The 24,163-nt window shown below is 43.3% G+C and overlaps 1 protein-coding gene across 3 annotated transcripts in view; it reads left to right on the forward strand.

The window, feature by feature from the left end:
- UNC5C (unc-5 netrin receptor C) overlaps positions 1-23,072 on the forward strand; it is a 305,057-nt gene extending 281,985 nt beyond the window's left edge. For all 3 annotated transcript variants that reach the window (XM_053404030.1, XM_053404031.1, XM_053404032.1), the window contains 5 exons: positions 329-562; positions 9,483-9,632; positions 10,801-10,965; positions 20,107-20,285; positions 21,417-23,072. In XM_053404030.1, coding sequence (XP_053260005.1) covers positions 329-562; positions 9,483-9,632; positions 10,801-10,965; positions 20,107-20,285; positions 21,417-21,582 — 894 coding nt within the window. In that variant the 3' untranslated portion in view covers positions 21,583-23,072. The remainder of the gene's footprint in view (positions 1-328; positions 563-9,482; positions 9,633-10,800; positions 10,966-20,106; positions 20,286-21,416) is intronic.
- The last annotated feature ends 1,091 nt before the right edge of the window (positions 23,073-24,163 follow it).

Consider the following 24,163-nt stretch of genomic DNA (forward strand, 5'->3'; position numbering starts at 1 on the left):
ATGGATACGTTTGATCTTCTTGCAGTCCATGGGACTCTCAAGAGTCTCCTCCAGCACCATAATTCAAAAGCATCAATTCATGCTTCTAGAAATAAGTAAATAAAAAACAAGGGTCCCAAAAGATATAGTCCCTAAACTTATTTGAATGCTGGCCCCTGATTCTCAGCTTCTTGGCTATCTCTGCTGTCAGACACCTCCTGCTTTTGAAAATCTCACCATTGCACCTTAGTTTGGTAGGTGGTTCCTGAATCATAACAGTGAGCTGGATGGATCCTATCAAGCATATGACTGATTTGTTATTTTGTGTTGTTAACTTCCCACCTTTTAGGATGTGGTGGCAGTTGGAGAAGAAAACTTCACCACCCCATGCTACATTCAGCTGGATCCAGAGGCCTGCCATATCCTGACAGAAACTCTCAGCACCTACACCTTGGTAGGGCAGTCGATCACCAAAGCAGCTGCCAAGCGTCTCAAGCTGGCCATCTTTGGACCACTGATCTGCTCATCCTTGGAATATAATATCCGTGTCTACTGCCTGGATGACACCCAAGATGCCCTTAAGGTAATAATTAGACTCATTCATTTTAGAATTGTGTGTGTGGAGATCTAAATGCTGCAATTACCATATATTAGCCTCCTGATTACAGCTATTGTGCATTTTTTAGACTTTGTTTTTTGTGCATGAGGTCGGATGTTGTACAATACTTTGTTTTATAATACAGAGGGGAGCAAAGAAAGAAAGCAGAGATAAGAACCAACACTGCCTTTTGCGTAATTATTTCTCTTGTACATTAGGCTAATTCTTCTCCCAGCATTCTTCCTTCTTTTGTTTACCTGTATCATCACCTGGATTCTGAGATTTTTTTGCATTATTAACAGGCCATAAGGTTCACCAGAACTTCATTGGTGGTTCATGTATTTTTAATGCTAAGTGCCAGTTCCCCAGAGATGCAAAACATATAAATGCCTCTTTGTAAATAGTTGATAATGATAAAAAAAAGCACCAGGGCTATTAATCAAGCGCTTGCTGCTATATTACTTTCTTCTATGACTTTGTCTGCAGTTTTTTGCCCTGAGAATTTGCAATTGAAATGTACCTCAGTTGCTCCTTTCCCTATCAGTGCATGTGGCCTTATATAATGCAGATTTAAATGTATTTCATTTCATTTATTTATTTTGTTTCAAGCCACTCTTCATCAAGCAAGTGATCCCAGAATGGGGTGCATCAAATATAAAATCAAACTAACCATAAAACTATATACCAATAAAAATAATTAAATGGATCCAATAGAAAGCATAAAAAATATCAGTCAATATTACCTCTCTTCCTCCTAACTATAGAAATTGGTGTCCTAGTGAATCAAGGAGCCACAGCATTAAAAGCCTTGGGAAAGAGATGTTTTTTAGCTGGTGTGGGGAGGAAAGTGTTAACTGATATTCCATAGCTGAGGAGCCACTGCTGAAAAGGCCCTTTTATGCGGGGGAGAGGTACAAACCTCACTCAAAGATGAGCTAACAAGTAAAGCACAGGTGAGGAACCCATTGGGCTCAGTGGCCCAGCTCTTCATCTCCTCCTTAACTATACTAAGAGTGGCATTTAACTTGGAGCAAATGTATGAAAGTGCTTTTGTGAATTTGTTACAGCAGGCCTCCAAGGGTTCCAGTAACCCACCATTTGGGCCAGATCCCCAAAGCCCATTGACCACTTAGAAGAACTCAGCTGAAGAACTACTTGAAGTCCCAAGGATGGTGGAGATCTAATCTCTCTTTCCTGCCATCCGCATCACCCATTAGGCAATAATCGTCATTGCAATAAACTTATAAAACCAGGTGCTAGTTCTATCCTGCAAGTTAATCCATGTACACTTGCGATCAAATATAGGGTAGGTTTAGGCTTGCCATGCATCTGGAAAATTCCAGACATGTATGGAAATCAGATGCCTAAAATGACGTCCAGGGAGGGGATTTTGGGGGGGGAATTTTTTCTGGGTTTTTTTATGTGGTGCACACGGCAAGGGCTCCAGCTGCCCATGGTGCCACTGCTGTTGGCACTGGCCATTGTCTCATCACTTGGCTATGCACAGCCGCCCCGTCGGGGAACCGCTTCTCTGAGGTGCAGATGGTATGGTAGGCAGCAGCAGCACTTCAGCATGTGGTGGCAACACAGTGTCCTGAGTGTGGAGAGCCAGTGTGGTGTAGTGGTTAAGAGCGGTAGACTCGTAATCTGGTGAACCGGGTTCATGTCCCCGCTCTTCCACATGCAGCTGCTGGGTGACCTTGGGCTAGCCGCACTTCTTTAAAGTCTCTCAGCCCCACTCACCTCACAGAGTGTTTGTTGTGGGGGAGGAAGGGAAAGGAGAATGTTAGCTGCGTTGAGACTCCTTCGGGTAGTGATAAAGTGGGATATCAAATCCAAACTACTCCTCCTCCTCCTCCCCTCCTCCTCCTCCTCCTCCTCCGCCCCTCCTCCTCCTCCTCCTCCTCCTCCTCCTCCTCCTCCCCTCCTCCTCCTCCTCCTCCTTCTTCTCCTTCTCCTTCTCCTTCTCCTTCTCCTTCTCCTTCTCCTTCTCCTTCTTCTTCTTCTGTGGCTGCAATTCCAGCACCTGGCGCTCCTTTCCCAGGGGCCCGGACCCGCCATTTACATCTCTGAGCCTGCCCACCTGGCCACAAGGTGTGAGAGCTCCTGCCTGATGGCTCTCACCGTCTCCTGCAGGTTAAAGGGAGGCAACACTGGCTCATGTGCAAGCGTGTGTGTGTTTTTCCGGAAACATGAAGCGAGAGTATCGCTTTCACTCTCCATGAACTCTGTGATCCAGGGAGGTTGGGCAGCCTCTAGCCATAGCGGAATAGGCTCCCCCCGTGCCCCACTCTCTGCCTGAGACAACTGTATTGTTGCAGGAGGCTGGGTGGGCTCCTTGCGGGCAGTGGCGGGAAGAGAGAGCAGGTTTGAAGGGGAGCCAGAGAGAGAGTGGGGCAGCAGTGGTCAGAGGTGTCCGCCAAGGGAAGCCGGAAGGCAGGGGATCCAGGGCGGGTATTGGGCTCTGGGGAAATGGGAGGCACTACTAGGTAAGCCTAGGTAGGTTTGCTGCATCATGGTAAAGGTCCTTCACTGGTGACATCTATACAGTGGTGCCTTGGGTTAAGAACTTAATTCATTCTGGAGGTCCATTCTTAACCTGAAACTGTTCTTAACCTGAGGTACCACTTTAGCTAATGGGGCCTCTCACTGCCGCCGCGCCGCCAGAGCACGATTTCTGTTCTCATCCTCAAGCAAAGTTCTTAACCCGAGGTACTATTTCTGGGTTAGTGGAGTCTGTAACCTGAAGCGTCTGTAACCTGAAGCGTCTGTAACCCGAGGTACCACTGTACTGATGTGAAGTTTAGATTCCCATCATTAAGTATTTGGCTGGATTGCCAGTATCTTACTGCCACCACTTGCAAGTTTCCTACAGAGTGGATTATTCCCAAGACTTTTACATAACAAGAATCCATAGCAATATCAATAACTTCTGCCTAGAAGATGTTTGCATTTTATAATGCTTTGCTAGCAAATTCAATTTTCATTCTGAATGCATTTTGGCACCATGTCTTCTGGAACATCAAAGCGTACTATCTTTGTTACAAAAGCAGAGTGACTGGTTTCTGTAGTGATTGGAAACACAGGGGGGAAGTGTTTGAAGGAGTAGGATGAAGACAAGGTATATAGGTTTGGGAAAGCTGAAGGTGGTATCAAAGAGGTGTTGCCCTTGGTGGGTGTGCACTCATTCCCATGTCACCACAGGTCAATCCAATTTTGTAGGTATTTGTAGAGTGATTAAAAAAACCTGCAACACCTATTTGAAAACAGGCAACAGCAGAACAGAACAAATTAGTACACCATGGGTGATACTACCTGTGCTATACCATCTTAAACTCTCTTAAAAACTATTATCTGCCTGCAGCTGCAAAAAAGCAAGCCAGAAAAGCTTCCTTGCTCTGCATGGGGTTTATTTGGGGCAATGTCTGACAGCTTCTCTTGGAAAATTACTGCATTTTATTCATCATAATATTATTACTTGCATCCCGGACTCATTAAAAGGGGATTAAGTTCTAAGCAGTGTCAAGGTCTGAGTCTCCCAAAGACAATAATCTTTTCCTATCTGCCCATCTTAGTCCACATGGTCCGTGGGTGTCTTCTCATTTTCTCTGGAATTTGCATGCACAAGAAAACGTCTTCTGAGAATTAGTAATAGAGGCATCTAACCTGCTGACATATGCAGGAGCCAATGAGGCTGTTCCCCAGGTCCTTGTTGGTTGCCCATATATGCACTGTCTGCATAAAGGTAGCATACAGAAACGTTGTGCATGTATCTATGTATGTACGTACAAGTATGTATGCATGTATATATGTTTGTTCATGTGTGTGTATTCTGTTGGTTTGCTTTGCAGATGTGCAGATCTTGACTAACATAATAAAACTAAGCACAACAAATGTCTCACAGGACCATATGTGGCATGCCAGCAATACATTGTGGTTCACCAGGTGTTTTATAAAATAGGAGCAGGAATAGTGGAGTTGCAAAGCATGTAACAAGCCATTGCACATGGCTGGTGTGCTTTGTATGCCATAAGGACCACCTGTTATGCAGACCTGCCTGACGTTTCATCCCAGGAAGAAGCAGCTTTCCCCATGGCTGATTTTAGCAGTAGCCAAAAGCAGAGGCAGCTACCTTAAGGGAGGCCAGATGCAAAGTGAGATAGCAGTACTCCGTTACTCTGTAAGATTGGTGCCACCAATGCTGATTTAGCTAGTTTGTGGACTGTCGTTTGACCTAGCAGGAAACAGCAGGGATTGTCACAGCTGTCATGTGGCTTTCAGGCTTCTGCTGCATTGAATCAGCATGCTGACCAGTCAGAAAAAGCCCTCAAACTTGGAAGTGTTGTCAACCAGCTAATGCCAAGGAGACAGGCTAAATTTGGGATTCTGCACACTCTGCAGCTGAAACAATCAAATTCTTTAAGTGCTCCCTGCTCCCTGCATCACCTTCATTAGTTTGCGGGAGCTCAGGTTGGTCACTTAGGCATCGCCATGGAAGAGGAACTGCAGCACCAAAAAAGAGGGCAAAAGTCTGCGTGGGTTTTTGTAAGATTTGCATAGGCTAATTGATATGTAGAGATGCAAATACAGAAACAATTGCTGCAATTTAAGTATAAGTACATCTCATCATAGTAGGAACTGTCTTCTTTCCAGTTGCTAACTATAGATAGGCGATTTAAAGACCCCTGCTCTCTTTTCTTTATCTTTAAAAGGATTTGTACTTTGGACATAAGACTGCTATCTATGAAGCAAGATACATGGGGACCCTAGGGATTGATTTATACAGTTAACACTAAAAATGAAGCAGATTGTCAGGGACTGGCTGGATGCAGAGGAGTGGTGGGAGGCATCAGTTGGGGGACCCCCGAGGGAAACCCCCAGTGGAAGAATGCTCAGAGCAAGGGGATTGGTAGTGGGACAGCGACGAGTGGCCAGAGGGAGAAGAGGGAGCAGACTGGGAGGTGTCGGAAGTTGAAGGGGCAATAGGGTTTGGTGAAGTGAGCAGGAAGAGGCTGTGGCAGAGAGCAGTGCAGAATCAGAGGCAGGAGAGCAGGGCAGCCAGGAGACAGAGGTGAGGCAGGCTGCTGAAGTCTCCCGCTCCTTCTGTGATCAGCTCCCCTCTCTCCCTGGTCTCCTAGATCATGCAGAGAAATGAAAAGAGCAGAGCAGAGATTGGTTGTGTGCAGATACTGTCTATGACTGCTTGGAAAACACTCTTGAGAGGAGGGGACTTTGGCAGCTGTGGGAAGGCGAGGACCTTCAGTCCTCACAACTGCCTCATTGGGGGCAAGACCTACTGGGAAGAGTTGCAATAGGCCTTCACCGTTTAGGTTGATCTGAACGAAGAATTAACTTCATTGACACCGTTTTTTTTCTGCTGACCTATGTTGGACTCTGGCTCCTGACACAGACTGAAATATGATTGGAATGCAAGCTTCCTATTTTTTTAATTAATGTAGAATCCCTTCTAGCTGTTATTAAGACTATTGCCCTGGGATTACCAGCCTGCCAATACCCACTATGGTGTGTGTGAAAGGTCTCTGTAAATCAGGCTTCCTCAAACTTGGCCCTCCAGATGTTTTTGGCCTACAACTCCCATGATCCCTAGCTAGCAGGACCAGTGGTTGAGTTTGAGGAAGCCTGCTGCAAGCATCACCTGGATGAATGTGTGGAGCTTTTGCCTTGAATTGTCTATACAGCACTGTCTTTTCTTATCACGTTTGGCCTGTTTCTAATTGGTATGAAGACAAGGAATGGTCCATGGTACCAAACAACAAATAAATGATAGTGGAGCGGGGAGAAATGGTGAACTCATTTCACATGGATTCTCCATTAGTGACCTTTTCATTTGTGGGAGTTCCATTGACCCTACTTTATGGGTAATGAATATGTGCTCACAACTTTCTATATAGTGTCCATATAGAGTGTTTGTGTGCTAATTTTCCTAAGCTGTCAATCATATATTGCTATTTATAAATCATCTATGGCTTGTCATGTACATATCCCCCCCAAACATTCACCAAAGGCTGAAGAGGCATTCTGATTATAAAAGGCACTATGCTGCATTTCTCCCGACAGAGTTACTCCTCAAATTATTCAGCTGAAGCTTTCCCTGAACAGTTGCCAAAGTCTTAGGTGCAGCAGCAAAGCCTAATGGCGTGTCATAAATAATGCCTTGTTCCTTGTAAAAACGGCTTGTTTTTCTTCCTTGTGTAATGGTAGCAGAAATGTTTTTGTCTCATCCAGCACTAATCAGTAATAAAGCTTACATGGTGAGATGAGGTAGGAATGTGCAATGTGGGTCAACTGTAGCCACTGTTCTTCATTTCTTTATGGGTAAATGAAGGGCCCCTACCACTATCCTTTTTAAGAAAATGCAAATGGAAACTGTTGCAAACTGTCCCCTTTAGTGCTGTCAATTTCCTTTCCTTCTCCCTTTCTGCACCACAGTTTGCAAGACTGAGGACCAGTTCTTTTGTTAAATTTGTATCCCACCTTTCCACCTGATGGTGCTCATGGCCAGCTGTGTATTTGCTGTCTCGGTTACTCTAGAATTGTGGAGAACGGCTCCCCCACAGCCAAGCTTCACACTGCAGTATTCAAGTCTGGGATCACGTGGCTTTCCTTAAGTTGTGTGTGTCTATTTTTGTTTAAATTGCATCTCACTTTATAGTCCCAGTGGGACCCTCCAGGAAACTCACAAAGCATCATTAAAATCACAATATTAGAAAATGACAGCCATATCATAAAACCAACATACACTATAAATTAGGTAGAGAAACAGCAGCAGTAAGAATTCATTTTCAGAGTGGCCCCACGTGCCTTTTTAAATAAATGTTTTGACTGATCTCTGAAGGTTATGTTGTGTAGGGAGTCTCTCTAGGGCAAGGGCAGCCAAAGTTGTGCCGCCCAGATGTTGATGGATTACAGTGCCTGCCACCACTGGCTGGCTGGGGGTGATGGGCTGATGGGAGCTGGAGGCCAACAGCCCCTGGAGGGCATTTATTTGGTTCCTCCTGGGCTAGGGAGATGATTTCACAGTTTTAGGACCAGTGCATCCAAAGGAAGGGCAAGTAACACTCTTGTCATGAGATGCCTTTCACTCCTGGGTCTGGTCCCTCAACTGCAGCCTTTTCTAAAAATATATATATATTGGCCACATCTATCCATGTCCCAGTAACACCCAGACTAGATAAATATAATGTGTAGTTGTACAGTGGGCAGGGTTTTTTTTAGACTGAAGATTTCACCTGCTTCAGAGCATGGCAGGTAGACCGTTGCATCGATCCAGTTTGTTTCCGTGCACAATGCAGAGTGCTGATTTTGACATATAAATCCCTAAATAGCTTGGTCCTAGAGTGCTTCCCCATATAAACCTGCTGAGCCCTCCACTGAAGAGGCCTTTTTGCAAGATCAGGTGCCATTAAAGAGCATTGTTTCAAATTCTTATTTAGTGGTATAATTTTTGATGATCTGATTGTAAGCTGCTCTGGGGACTCTTAGAGTGGAAAAGCATAAAAGTACTTGAAATAGCAGATCAAGGCTGCATTCTTATGCACAGTTTGAATGCAGTGGGTCTCCCTTCCAAGTTAACAGGCATCGGATTGGCATGCATATAAATAAATGTCTGAAATACAGGACCAGCCCTATCATTAGGTAAAGTGAAGTGGCCATCTAATGCAACAGATTTTGAATGTCATAAAGAGGCAGCAAATTGTTGTTTAATTTATTATTGTTGTATTTTTACTCCCAGGGAGGAGGAGAGGCACTTGTGGGCGTACTAACTTGACTAACTTTGGGTAATGTAACTTGAGGGCAGGAACATTGCTGCTCTGCCTTAGGCAGCAAATTCCTGTGAATTGACTTGAATGTCTAAGGCTCTATATGAATGATGATTAGTAGTAGTAGAATTATATTAGCAAGTTCATGCATATGCATGTGTAAGTGAAGATCTTCCATGGTATATACCAAGACAGTCTGTGTGGGGCATACATCAGTTTGCTGTAAGGAAATGTAACAAATTTTCCTTTAGACAAAACTGGGAGATAATTTGGGTGTAATGAACGTTGATAGTAATCAAATAATTACTATCGATTTGCTCTTTAAGACATCTTCATGATGTAATTAAGGCGTACTCAAAGGAACCTGGAACTGATTGATTGGCAGAACCTTAATTCTAAAAGCTTTCTAATTACATTCCTTTTCTTCTAATAGTGTAAAGACAAACACCATTTTGACTTTAAGTCTGGTCAGGTTAGTTGGGACACCACACTTGTCTCTTATGCTAAACAGACAACATGGCAAACATAATGCTCTTGCATTGCACAGCTCAAGCAAAACCACATTTTATACTGGATTTCAAAAGTTTTACCTATTTCTGTGCATGGATTTGTAATGAGAGGGGAAAGTGGTGAACTGATTAAGTGACCTGGGATTTTGTGATAATATGAGCTGAAGTCTTTTGAAGGCAAATAATAAGGTGCTGTTGAAGACCTCTCAGAGCAGAATGCAGAATGACACAGTAGTCTGGTTTGCATGTAATATCTACCATGGTTTGTTTGATTGTCCGAACCCTGCCTAGTGGCTTAATTTTGACTTGTTTACTGCCAGCAAACAAACCAAATCTGAGCCCATGGTTTGTTATGGTTTGTTAAACAATCCAGGGATTATTGTTATATGTGAGCCACACAAATGTCAATACTGTTCCATTCACTGTTGAAATGGATTCTGATTGTGTCCTTTCTCTGGTAGATGGATGTATAACAAATGTCTTCCTATGATGCTATCTAGTAGTAATGTCCAGAGAGGTGGTTGTGTTTGCTGAAGCCACTAAAGTCTTTTTAAAAATACCCCCCCCCCAAAAAAAGCACTGTTAAATGGATGTTGTCTTTCTTTCAAAACTCAGGAGGTGCTACAGCTGGAGCGGCAAATGGGTGGACAGCTGCTAGAAGAACCAAAGGATTTGCATTTTAAGGGTAGCACTCATAACCTCCGCTTATCCATTCATGATATCACCCATTCCCTCTGGAAAAGCAAGCTGCTGGCTAAATACCAGGTAAGCATTTGGAACTGCTAGAAATAACTACTGTACCAGTGTGCTAAGAAGAATGCTGTGGAAAGGCCTAGAGAGTCAGTGCCTCACCTGCATATACAAGAATACTTTAAAGCCAAATATGCAGTGGCTCCCTAGGAACAAGTATCCTTAGGTTCCCGATACTTTTACTTTAGGGACACAGGTGGCGCTGTGGTTTAAACCACAGAGCCTAGGGCTTGCCAGTAAGAAGGTCGGTGGTTCAAATCCCTGTGACGGGGTGAGCTCCCGTTGTTTGGTCCCTGCTCCTGCCCACCTAGCAGTTCGAAAGCACGTCAAAGTGCAAGTAGATAAGTAGGTACCGCTTCAGCAGGAAGGTAAACAGCGTTTCTGTGTGCTGCTCTGGTTTTATCAGAAGCGGCTTAGTCATGCTGGCCCCATGACCCAAAAGCTGTACGCCGACTCCCTCAGCCAGTAAAGCGAGATGAGTGCCGCAACCCCAGAGACGTCCGTAACTGGACCTAACGGTCAGGGGTCCCTTTACCTTTACCTTACTTTTACTTTAAAACTAGATCTCCTCCTCCTCCTCCTCCTCCTCCTCCCCAGTAGATTCAGTGTTTATTTCTGTTTCTGCTCTGACACGGTTCATCTTTGTTCATGCCAAGAATGTAGAAGAAACATATATTTGTAATATGAGGAATTTAAGCCTTTACATTTTTGCCCATGTACTAAAAGGAGCAATTCAAGGAATGCCAAATACGCTTCCCCATTAATTGATCTCACAGTGATCTCAGCTAGCAGCTTTCGACATGCCTTTTGTTACAGAATTCTATAAGTTAAGGTTACCAGATGTCCCCGTTTCTTGGGGACAGTTCCCAGATTTACGAATCAGTCCCCATACAAAATCCATTGAAGTTGAAAAGTGCCCCCAGATTCATTGAAAAAAATCTGGTAAACTTAAGTTAAGTGTGCACTGTGCAATATTATCTTTAGCTGGTTGTGAATAAGCCAATAAACAGTGGATGGAAGTCAATGTTAATCATACCCAGAGAGTAGACCCACTGAAATAAATGGACCTACTCTGAGTATGACTTAGCTGGACATCACACATTATCCTTGCTATTAGCCATAGTCACCTCCTTGCTTGAGAGTTTTATCTAGCTGGGGCTTATAGCTATCACTTCTCCAACAGGAAATCCCCTTTTACCATATCTGGAGTGGATGTCAAAGAAACCTGCATTGTACCTTCACCTTGGAAAGGTTCAGTCTGAACACACTGGAGCTGGTGTGCAAACTTTGCATACGGCAGGTTGAAGGAGAAGGGCAGATATTCCAGCTCAACTGTTCAGTATCAGAGGTAAGGAAACTCAACCGCTTCCCACAGTCACCAATATTACTTACCCGGGTTCAGTAATTTATGTGTATGGTATCCATTAAACCGGGGTGGGTGATCTTGCAGTCATCTTCAATCCATCTACTGGGCAAATGTGAAAGGTGCTACTTACATATTTTGCCCTCTGAAAAGGTCCAAAGCTGGATTGGGGAGTGCCCTGGAAAATTTACATAGAAAAAAAGTTCATTTTGTACCATTTTTTTTACAGTGCAAATTGCAGGAGCAATTGGATAGAATGAAAGTTTATTTTTTTTGTTTTGTTTTGTTTTCACTATCCCCTACTGAGGGATCCTAAACTCAACCAGGTCTCCTGCACTGGCAATTAATGTTCAAAATACAATCCTGCACTTAGAAACACAGCTATTGTAGCTAATATAATGTGTAGTTAGGCCCTGAGAAGCATTCGAGAGTCGGCTTAATGATGCATCAGGAGATAATCTTACAATTCTGCCTGGAGAATGCCCGTATACAAGGACCGCAGGAGAAAAAGGCATGTAAAACCACATCTTGTTTAGACAAGATGGACATTAGTCCCTGTTTATATAAACTGGGAGGTGATGCTCAATTGTTCTGGATGGGGTCACTCTCCCCCTAAAGTATCAGGTTTACAGGTTAGTGGCACTGTTAGATCTGACCCTGTCTTTCGATTCCTAGGTGGCATTGGTGTTATGAAACATCTGCCGCCAGCTATAGCTGGTTCACCAGCTGCAACACCTCATCAGCAGACATAGGCTGGCTGCTGCTATCCATGCTCTGCTAAACCTCCAGATTAGAGTTCTGCAATGTTTTGTACATCAGGTCACCCTTAAACTTCAGTTAGTCAAGAATATACATGCAGTAATTGGGATGGGCTGAGTGCACTTTATGTCAGGTCTTAAAAAGCATCACTTGCAACTATAGATGGACAAATCTGTCAATTTCAGTTTCTCTCCCAATTTTCCAGTCAGTTCAGGTCAGTTCTCCACATTCCCACCAGTGTTAGAAACTGAGATATGAAAGCTAGAAGCTAAATGGCATCTAAAGCCTAGGTTATGGGCACAACAACAGAATGTCTAGGCACATTTTTTATAACAAGAATAGAAAGCTGAAAATGAATGAACTGCAGATAAAATATTATGTTTATTTTTCACATGGTCTAGTCCTTCCCCTGCCCATGCCCGTAATATTCTGAAGAGGGTCACTTCTTCAGTATTCAGAGAGTAGCTGAAAGTGGGGAGGCAGAAAGATGGTCCTCCTTTCCTTCCACTCTGCAGTTTTAGTCTGAAAACTTAGGTGCAGTACAGTGCCCAGAGTTCAGAAATCTCTCGCACCAATGAAATTCCCTGTTGCAAAATGCGCCTAGAACAATGTGTTTCGATTCGCATAGTGTTTCGCAAAGTTCAAATTAGGTAGATTCACATTTAAAAGTGATCTGAACCAAACTTCTGCCCCATGCCTACTTGCAACCCATTTGTTTCCAAGTGTAATTCATTGTGTAGGTCTCTAATATAAAATTTGGGACAGATCACTACCATAAGAACCTGATCAAGCATTAAGATCACCTTCAGACGTCCTGCTCTGAGCCCAAGTAGCAATCAGGGAAAGGACCTTAGTGGTATTGCTCCAGAGAGACCGCTGAATCTTTTGTCCTTTCCATGCCAGCCAAAGTGTGTCTTACTCACTCAACCTTTTAATATTTTGTGGTTTCTTAGTATCAACTCCTGCTGACTTCCCCGCTTTTTACATAACTTAAAGCCACCAAACTGAAGTGCAGGATATTAAATTGAGTAAATAAATAAAATTGATATTTAACAAACACTCCTTATTATCTTCCTTGAAATAAAATGCAACTTAAATGAGGGCAGCTTACTTCCAAATAATATGTTTAGGAGTTCAAACAGATTGTTCCAATGGGTTGGATCCAAACTAAGGTAGCTGCGTATACAGCATATTGAAGTCAAAGTGGCATGTTAGTCCCCATTGAAATAAATTGAACTGGAATCATGGCTAATTCAATGGGAACTAATTGAGCGAGGACCAATTAGTCTGGACCCAACCCAGCCTTTGCCAGCCAAGGGCCCTCCAGATGTTCTGGAACTCCCTTCAGCATAGCTAGTGCTGATGGGAGTTGTGGTGTGAAACATCTGGAGAGTACCAGGTTTGCAAAGGCAGATGATGATGATGATGATGATGATGATTACGATGATGATGATTGAATTCATACACCACCCTATACCTGCAGGCCTCAGGGTGGTTCACACATCTAGCCCCATGTAACTTTTCTAAACTGGACTCAGGCTAAAAGGCTATATTGTGTATTAGAAAAAGTAATTGTGTGTAACACTGATCTATTGAAATCAGCGGAAAATTTAGAATCATATAATAGTAGAGTTGGAAGGGACCGTACAAATCATCTAGTCCACCTGTTGCAGTGCAAGAATATTTCACTCAACATGGGACTCAGACACCTGGGTCTGAGATTAAGAGTCTCATGCTCTACCGACAAAGACTTGATACAATGGACAAATACAATGGACTTTCATTATGTACTCTCGAATTAACTAGTGAGCACTGCTCTGGAGAATCAGAATTGATGTGAGAGAAGTAGACTTGGACTTGCTTCACTTCAGATCAGAAGAACTGACCTACTGACTGCCCAGAGATACAGTGGCAGAGTAAAGGCCATTACTCTGTAATTTTATTTCCAAAGTGTTTTGAAGTGCTGCCGTCTCACTCATGAAGTGTAAGGGGGGAAAAGAAAAGAAAATCCAAACAGTCTTGAGGTGAAGCATTCTTGTCTTTTCTTGTCATTTTCTTTTCACGTAATTAAGGGCAAGTCATCTCGTCTGTCAGGCTGCTGCCTTGACCTCCTCTCTCTTTCTCACAGCCGGCTGCGGTGCAGCCAACATTTCCTTCCAGAGTTTCGCCACCCTCTTTGACTTACAAACAACTTCAGTCAAAGACCCCACTGACATTAATAAGGAATGATCTTGATGTCATGGCGCCATGGCAACCAGCCGGCAGGTTTCGTTCTGCAAGCCATATCTCTGAGCCGCAGAGCTCCACCCCTGCTGGTTTTGGACGGTGTTTTCACCGCCGAAGCCCAGCAGGTCTGTGAAGTTCAATAACCACACAACTCCTGCAACAACAGAAGGAACAGCTTTTGGAGGAACAGGGTGGAAGGGCCAGCTATGCCTCTGAAGAGTGCTGGCCGTCTGGTGTGCACAAGTGCCAGCAGATAAAGAGGGAGGTGGGATGAGGCAGAGAAACAAATAATAAGGAGGAGAAAATCCCCCTTTTGTGGAGAGATGGTTCCTCAAAGAGGGCAGCAGCAGCATAAAGATTTCATTTGAGTTGACCTGGGATAAAGAACGATTTATTTCACAGTTCATGCAGCAATATGAGGTTCCAAATGGAGTAGGGGAATGAAATGCTGGTGAGGTTTTGTGCCAGTAGCTGACATCATAGATAAACAAGTAGATGGGCTGGGAGGCTGATTGATAAGGGGAAAGGTCTCTATTATGTGATATATGCCACTTTGAAGCAAGTAGCACCATCTAAGGGCCATATTAGAAACATATCATGAATTACCCAAGCTGATGTAATTCAGCTGACAAGTGCAGGGCCCAGGTTGGTTCATGTGGGGAGAGGCGGTCCTTAAAGTATTGAGGTCCTGAGCACTTTGAATTAGGCCTGGATACTAACTGGGAGCCACTGCAATAGTGTTATGTATGTGCAAACCATCTTGTTGAGGTGAGCAATCTGGCCATTGAATTTTGCACCAGCTGAAGTTTCTGACCTGCCTTTAAAGATAACCTGCCTTTGATACACTAAGGCCTTATATGCACTATACATTCAGCTTCCCCCCAAATGTCCTGGGAATTGTAGCCTGTTAAGCCTGTTGAGAGTTGTTAAGAGACCAATTTCACTCGCAGACCTATAATTTCCAGGGTTCCCTGGGAAGAGGAGTTGACTGTTACACCACTCCAGAAATGGTAGTTCTGTGAGGGGAATAGGGGGTCTCTTGACAGCACCTTTAGCAAACTAAAGTTTACAGGATATTTTGGGGGAAGCAGTGACTTTTTAGAGTGGTGTGGTACTGCTTTTAATGTATAGCTTGAATTCCTGTTTCCTGGGAGCTTACTATATGGTGAACATGAACCCTGTAAGCCCACTTCCTTCTGTTGCTGGATTTTACCTTCCATCCATCCCAACCACCATGGCCAATTGTCAGGGAAGAAGGGAGTTATACTTTAACAACATCTTGAGGACCATGGAGGACCATCTGCAGCAGAATAAGCATTTATTCAATTGGCTGAGGGACTATCCAGTGTTCATCAGCCAGAAAGTGATTTTTTTTCTGGATTATTTTTGAAGGGCCAGGAGATGACAGCTGAAAGTTACTTAATTCTGCATTTTGCAACATCGCTTGTAACATCTGCTTGGTTATTGGGTATAAAGTTATATATTCAGCTGGGGACTCCATAACATTAAAGACAGATGGTAAAACAAGTATCATAAACAATTATTACAATAAGTACTGTACTGAAGTAATCTCTAATTTAACCTAGCAAAGGAGCAAAAGAGCAGGTATTATCTTTAGCAGCGAAACTCTGGAATGTAACAAATGTCATCTTCTTATACATAATGAGACCCGGTAACAGCAAAATGTGGAAAGAACATTAATTTTTTTCCCCTGTGCTCTGATTCTGTCTATCAGAGAGAATTATGGAACAGGGATAACACAGCTGCAATGTATTTAATGGGTGATTGCACGCCAGGGCTGTGTAAGACCTGACCCTTTTATTCTGGGAGAGTTTTGCCTATGGCAATGCTACCCTGAACACACCTGATCTGAACTGATCACAGAAGCTAACCAGGGGCAGCCCCAGTTAGTATTCTCTTCACTTGCCGGTCCAGCAGCAATGGCAGCAACAGTAGCAGGATGAGTGTGTGGGTACATTATCCATTGTCCAGGTTTTCTGCTTTGCATTATTTTGAAAAGGAAGCACGGTGGCCCAAGGAATTTGCAGTCTTCTCAAAGGCCACTGTAATGATGATTGTATTTTGGAGCCACAGTTTTAGCTGCAGACTTTCAGCACAGATACCCGTAACTGAAGTCTGGTTTCCTAGTGTCAGGGATGGAGTGCACAATTTCCGTTCATGGTGGCAGAGCCCATGAACAGTATTTTATTTCTCCATATAGGAATTAATGGGATCTATACCAGTTATCCCTATAGCTCAGTTGGTAGAGCATGAGACACTGAATGTCAAGGTTGTGGGTTTGAGCCCCACATTGGGTGAAATATTCTGCATTGCAGGGAGTGGGACTAGATGACCCTCGTGGTCCCTTCAAACTCTACAATTCTATTATTCTACTATTTGTTGTTGTTGTTTAGTCATTTAGTCGTGTCCGACTCTTCGTGACCCCATGGACCAGAGCACACCAGGCACTCCTGTCTTCCACTGCCTCCCGCAGTTTGGTCAAACTCATGCTGGTAGCTTCGAGAACACTGTCCAACCATCTCATCCTCTGTTGTCCCCTTCTCCTTGTGCCCTCCATCTTTCCCAACTTCAGGGTTTTTTCCAGGGGGTCTACTATTTGTACTTGGAGCTAAACCTGTTGCCTGTCTTAAAAAGCCAAACCTGCTTTTATTTCCATAACCCCCTTTTGGGTCCTGTTTCTTGGACACACTGAAGGCTGATGGAAAGTTGGGAGATGGGAAAGGAATGTTGGCAGCTTGGCTAATCATATGCCCAAGGACCCTTACATAGAAAAGGTCTCAAAGTTCAGTCCAGGAGGGCCATGAATCAAATGAAGATGTTGTCCAAGTGGTGGCCATACATCCCTCTACCTCCATGCAGCTCAACAAATTGGCCATACTGAGCAAACAGGTGGAGCTATCAAGGGAAAAGAGAAGCATCCAGCCTCCCAGGAGGTAACAGTAATGACAAGAATGCCTAGGAGCATCGGGGTCCATGGAGTGACCTAGCCCTGTTTACCACATCTCAAGTAGGTTTTGGTGTGCATGAAGGCAGTGAATAAGTCAAAGACTGGGGAGATTACATGGCGAAGGCCATGGGAGAGGCTATGGGCATAAATAATCAGCCACCACCATCCTGGTTTATTTTGTAGTTATAAAAGAGGACTTATGCAGCTAAACAAATCATACAGGGGCTTAGAAAACCCAGGTTCATATCTATTTTTCCTGTTTAACTTCTGATATGACTCTATTCCTCCCTCCCACCTTCCTTTTCTTTCCCCCGTTTTTCGTCTTTGAATATGCCCAAGTTCGGTTTATTTTGTCTACAGACCATAAATATCAAACACAGTGCAGGGTTAAAAATAGAGAAAATTTTGGCTCAGTACTCATCTACCCTTAGTAAGTGTGACCTAGTTTTGATGGGTACAGCAAGGAACTTAGCTATATTTTCTGTGATCTTAGGATTGGAAACTGCCATTAAAAGTGAGGTATAAAATTCATCTGAGCTCCCCAAGTGAAAAGAAAGTACCAGGGAGATAAAATGGGATCTTATGTCCCTATAAAAATTACAGTGCAGGAGAATGTGGACTAATGTTTCGACTGAGCCACTTCCGCAAGGACAAACTCTCTGATGCCAAGACAGCCTGGTAAATCAGCCTCCCATAACTGCTGATGGCAAAACATTTAACCAGCCATTGAGAATGCTCTCCTATATCTAGGAACATTTAATCTTGCTAAATACCTAGCTGGCCGATAATAACTGCTAGGACAAGGTGCAGCGGTGAGTAAGCCACGTTTGCAAGAACTAACAAATTTTGCACATTAAGATCTGTTTGACGATAGCAAGAGCAAGACTCTTTTAGTATAAGACTTCTAAAGGCTAATCATTTTGGCAAAAATTTCCCATCTTTGCATTCCTGCGTGTTTGTCCTCATCTCTGTCAAATATACCTGGGTTTCCTCCTTCAAGAGTGTCAGTGTCTGCCTAATAATAATAATAATAATAATAATAATAATAATTTATTTATACCCCACCTATCTGGCTGGGTTTCCAAGGCATGTGTAGCACAGTGGATTACAAGGAACAAATATCTATCAGATTCTGCTGCACATCTCCGTGAGTATCTAAAAGTGGGTATGTAGTACAGATAGTTGAGCTCCTTAAACTTTCTTTCTCTGAAATAAAGCAGAAGAAATAAACCCTCATAGGAATGAGTAGCGCCATTAGATCATATGGGGACGTGAAAAACACTACAGACCAAAATTGGAGGATGTGGGCCAAAAGTTGCCATCTGTGGGTGATCTTTGGCCCATACCTCCCAATCCTCCCCCCCCCATCATTTATTTTTCTCCACCGCATTGGAATTAATGGAATATTTTGTTTTTATGGGGGATTTGTTCTTATGAGGGGAAAGCCACTCCCTCTTATGTGTCATCCATGGGTCATCAGAATTTTATCCAAACTTCCCATCTCTTAAAATCAGTTGTATGGAATGGAATGGAATAGCCTAATTCTGCTAAATTGCATTGGTCCAGCATTAAGATGCTTGTGCAAAGCATTTGTCAGCCAGAGAAGGCAGTCATTCTTGGATTTCAATCTGAGTGGGAGAAGAATTTGAGGCTTTTAGAAACTCACCTCTCCTTTATATTTTTATGAGTCCCCGAAGTTCTCATCTGAGCTTGGCTTCAGTGACCTTCCCCAACATCCTCAGTGTATAGAACAGGTGAAACTATATTTAAGATGAAGCTTCTGAAAAAAACGCTTACCACCATCTATGCTAACTTGAAAAACTTTGCACCCTGCATTGTCTTGTTATGGTGAGTTTTATTTAAGCCCTGGAAAATGGCGTGATTTAAAGTGGTTCTATTTGTGGCAATGCATTGTGGAGAGCCAGTTACCTTATAGCTGGGAAGGCAGCTAGTTGAAATACAAAGAAATTGACATTTAAAGTGGGTCTTTTTATTGTTTTAGTTGTTCATAGACAAGGCTTGCTTTACTTTTCCAGTTGGCTGATGTGATGGCCAAATTAATTTCCTTTCTTCCGCTGCAGATGAAAGATCCTGAAATGATACGTTTTTATTCTTCCCATCTACTTTAAATGTCACACAGTTTAGGAGGGGGTGAGTGTGTGTGTAGCTTTAATGCAGGTTTTAACAATATATGTCTATCTCTGACTGTCAACCTTTTCTTCGAAGGAGATAGGCACTATTTCATATAATTTCATTCAATAGTGAATGCAGAGGGGAAAGTGTGCTGATCTGCGTGGGGGGGGGGGGAGCAAGGCAGAGGTCAGAGTGTTAGTTCTGCTACTGAGTTGTTTATGTTTTCTTGGATGTGTTTTGACCTCCATTTCCCCATCTGCAAATCAGGGTAATCATGCTTTGTGAATTGATTTAGAATACTACAGATGTGGTGTGCTGCAAAGGAAGGCAACCCCAGTTTTATCAGGCTGCTCAACGATGTGTATCCATTATTATTTGCCTTTTTTCGGTTTGTCAATATGGTTTGCCCAATGGCTCTGAAGCGCCTCCTCCACTGTGACATTTCTTCTTGCAGAAAGTAGTTTTCTTTTTAACAGGCTCGTTCAAAACGTATATCTTTCTTTGTGGATTTATACGGTTGACAATCACCTGCAGAGCTCTCGCCAATTTTGTCTGAAGACAAGCAGCATCTGGAACTTACAATATTTAGGCCATTAGGCTTTTGCCTATTTGAAAAAGACATTTTATAAAACTAGCGTGAAGCAGTTTTCTCTGATGTAATAGAGAACAGTGCATCCCTAAGTTAAGGATGATAGGTGGTATAGTCAATAATGAACTAAATGAATGGCTTGCCTAAGCATAAGAAGTTTTATTTATGTACATTTTTTTAGAAATAGGTTGTTTTCCCACTAAAAACCCATCCAAAGTGGCTTGCAAAGTGCTTTCATCTGTGTTCTTCAATAATATTTATTCCTTCTTTATATATATATATTTGTATTCCACTTTTGCTCTGAGGAGCTCAAGATGGTGTACATAGTTTTACTCCTCCCCTTTTTTATCCAGGAAACTATGCTTCACAGATTGCTTCTCTGTAGGTAATAAGTTTATTTCCTCTGCTAATAAGGCTGCCGTATCCTCTACTCCTCTTCTCTAAAATGCAGGAACCTACTGGCATTGACTATCCACTCATGGACCCAGCAAACACCATCACCACCGTAGTAGGACCTTGTGCATTCAGTATCCCCCTCCCAATCCGACAGAAGCTTTGCAGCAGCCTAGATGCGCCTCAGACAAGAGGTCATGACTGGAGGATGCTGGCCCACAAACTGAAATTGGACAGGTGGGTAAGCATGCTTGCCACACAAGCTGTGCAATGTGGCAGAGGGTCGATAAATGGGTGCATGTGCTAGTGAGGCCTTGCACAATCCTTTGGGAAATTCTGAGATTCAGTCCTCCATTGAAATTTGCACAGATTTAGTCATCTCAAGGAAGCCAAGTATGGAATAAGGCTCCCTGGAACCAGTGAGGTGCTTGCATGCCCATCTTTGGATTAGACTTTGTGTCCTGTAATACATGTGACAGAAGGTCATTGTTATGTACTGAGCTGAATAGGACCCAAAAGGCAGCAGTCTGATTGGTCCTAGAACAATAGGGTTCAGAATGCAACAGTCTGATTGGTCCACAGGAGCCACCCATGCAGCTCCAGGTGGAAGTGAATCCGCAACCTGATTGGCCTACAGGTGAATCCCGGAATTAGCCAATCACGTGGGGCCCATTGTGTAAATAATGTATATAAAGCAGACATTCTGGGGGTACTTCCATTCCTCCTCACTACTCTGAGCTGAATAAAGAGCATGAAATCCACTCTCAACTCTGAGTATATTTCAGTCATAGTTGTTTTCGTGCTGACAATCGGAGAACATAGGGAATGCATGCTGTTTCAAAGCATGCTTACTAGTAGAGCAGCTACTAGGTGTAGCAGAGTTATTGGTCGTGCAAGTGGGGCAGAATGTGGTGCTTCTGCATGACGGCTAAAAGGAACAGGGACTTCATGTCCTTATAATAGCAGGTGTTGCTGGAAGGAAGTGGTTGTGCTGGGGGCTGTTGTCTACTCAGCTGCTGCATGCTTCCATAGTTAAGTCGCAGTTGCCCCAGCTTTGGTCCATGACACTTGCCAGTAAGTGGTAACTGTGGCTGAATGCTACATTCACAGACAGCTGCTGCACATGCAACTACGCATGACTGTATTAACACTGTAGACCAGGGATGGACAGTGGCCTTGCAGCTGTTGCTGGACTCCAACCCCCATCAGCTCCAGCCAGGATAGCAAATGATCAGTAATGATAGGAGCTGTAGTCCAGAAGCATCTCAAGGGTCACAGGTTCCGTAGCCTGTTGTTCAGCATCTACATTGATAGTGTGGGGTCAGGTGAATGGGAATGCTCTTAACTGTAGTCATTGTCCTGTTACAGGTACCTCAATTATTTTGCTACAAAATCAAGTCCCACCGGTGTGATCTTAGACCTTTGGGAAGCTCAGAATTTCCCTGATGGGAACCTGAGCATGCTGGCCACAGTTCTGGAAGAGATGGGAAGACACGAGACATTCGTTTCACTGGCACCAGAAGGAAAGTACTGAAGCAACCTTAGGAGGAGAAGGAAGGAATGTTAACCACGTCGGCTGTGACTAACTCAAACCGAGCACCCCAGACCAATGCGTTCCAGTGCAAGAGGCATTCCGGAGTGGGGGGAAAGACACAAAATCCTGACTTTTCACATGCATTCTCCTTGTACATTATCACAGGATTTAAAAGAAATCTCACAAAGTTGTTACCTTGATAATATAATTCAATCTAACATTCCTCTCAGCTTGGCTGTACACTGCTTGGTACAGGATTTTACAGTTTCCTAGGAAACGCTTTTTATTGCTATCCAGATATATGGATAAACTTTCTTAACAATCCCAGTTTCTATGAACATTGTTTACATCAAATCCTGGGCAGCGGGATGGAAAGGACTGTCCATGGCTCTCTTTTATATATATCTATATTTTCTTCTTCTTTTGTTGAAAGCCATTCTAGACCAAGCCATGGACAAAGCAGGGTTGTGGCTATTTCCAGATAAGTCAGTTCCTCACACCCATCTCAAATGCATTTCATGGTTGCAAATCTGTCCATCAGATGTCTTAAAATAATCCGTCACCAGACTGCTTTCTGGATTGAGTTGTTAAGCCAGAGTTTTAAATTTGTGCATCTGGCAAGGAGATAATGTAGATTCTGAGCAGGAATGCAAGTACCTCTCCCTACCTTCCCCAGGGATGCTGTGCCCCTTGGTGACTTAAACTGCAGGGATTTTCTCTCCCAGCTCACAGTGTCCCCTGCCTCCATCATCAAAGTGTGGGTGTGTGGGTGTATGTGATATGCAATTTGGCGTGGTTTGGGGGAGAGAGAGAGAAACCCTACCAAAAAGGGGGGGAAAGAAAAAAAGAATTTGCTTGTATGGTTATTTACTGAATAGTATCTAGTGCAAGGAATATTATATTTCTTATTATTATTATTACTACTATTATTTTTGCTTTCCAGATTTATCCACAGCATTAATCATTTGAGCAATGGCAGCACCCACCCTGGAAGCTGTATGTGGCTGCCAAGGGTCTTCTAATCCCTTCTAATGGGAGCTTTCATCCTCTCTCTGTCCTTTTCTAGCTCTGTGGTTCCCCTCAAAACCAGTTCCAGTGAGCTGTTGAATGGGTTGCTATCAAACTGCAAGCCTTTCGCGCTGCAAACTTGCCTTTTCCATGTGGATTGTAATGCATTCATATTTATAACAGAGGCCAACCCATGTGGACCATTTCGCGCAAATGAGATATTTCACATGCAAGAAGCATTGCAAGTTAATCTGCCCTTAATCATTTCAAGACGTTCTCTAGTGGTGTTGATGCTGGCTTCTCTTTCTGTTTGCCATAAACCAAAGTATCGTGCAAGTCAAGGGGGACTGGGTGAATTTGCAGTTTAACTGACCAATCCTAGGCATATCACCACTTTAACAATATTGGCTTCATATTCCTATGTTTATAGAGGAGTCCTTCCAGTTATTGGTCTCAATCCAAAGATGCATTTTATTTTATTTTTTAAAAAAGCTTTCCATGCAAGTTATTGGATGACAGTTTGGCTTGCATATACTCATTTATTTCTAAAGGTAGGGACAAATGTCAATGAATTGCTAAGTTTAAGGGCAGATAACTTGCTTATTTGGCATCTCGGACCTTTTAAAGTGGATTAAGTCTCAGCATAAACAATGGATTACTGTGAGTTCCATTGCACGGCAAGGAACTCTAAACAGAATGTGCATCTGCAAGGCCCATCAGTGGGACTGATGTTGATTTCACGTAGAGGAGAAGTATCCTGCAGATGTGGCACCTTCACAGCGCAAATGAGAGATTGCTGACTTGGAGCAATGCTTTGCCTCAGGCCAAGGAAGTGACCATCTCAAAAACATGTAAATACCACCCCCTCTCGAATCACATGCACAGGCATTTTCTTTGAGGGACTAAAATCGACCAGTTAGTTGTGGAAACAAATGTGAGATTCTCGAAAAAAGACTTTTTTACACAATGAGAATGTCAGTGTTTTCCATCCTATAGCCTCGGACAGTGATAGAGCAGAATTCAGTTCTCAGTTACACACAGTGGCCTTTTACAAACCTTGTAATCTCCCTGCATCCCATTTTAAATGAACACCCTGGGGTCAGTGAAACACTGTTGTGTCCTCAAGTTAGAATAGCCAGGGCAGAATCGTCCCTTTCATTTTGATTTCTTAGTTTCCTTTCCCATGCCGTACTTGTTCTCAAAATTGTTTGTCAGATGAGTTCATTTTCTTTGTTGCTCTGTGCAAGGATGTGTTTTCAGTCCATGCTCCCCGTCAGCTGCTTTGAAGTGTTAGGACACCTGTTGCCTGTTGACAAATGAAATTGGTGGTGGTTCAGTTGGGGCCCATACGTAATAAGAGGGTCTTCTCTGCAAAAACAGGGTGTCCCTCTTTGGCTTCTGTTTACAACTTTCCCTGCCTCTCTCTTCCTGTATTAGAAGAGCTCTCTTACCATCCCCACTTGCCCTGAGGCCTCAGTCCGGCCAGCTGATATTCAGATAAGCATGATTTTATTTCTCTGAAGGTAACTGGAAATGCCACTGGTTAACACACAAGGTGGATTTTGCCTGACCT

This window comes from Podarcis raffonei, chromosome 9 (assembly GCF_027172205.1).
Source record: "Podarcis raffonei isolate rPodRaf1 chromosome 9, rPodRaf1.pri, whole genome shotgun sequence".
Classification (NCBI taxonomy): Eukaryota; Metazoa; Chordata; class Lepidosauria; order Squamata; family Lacertidae; genus Podarcis; species Podarcis raffonei.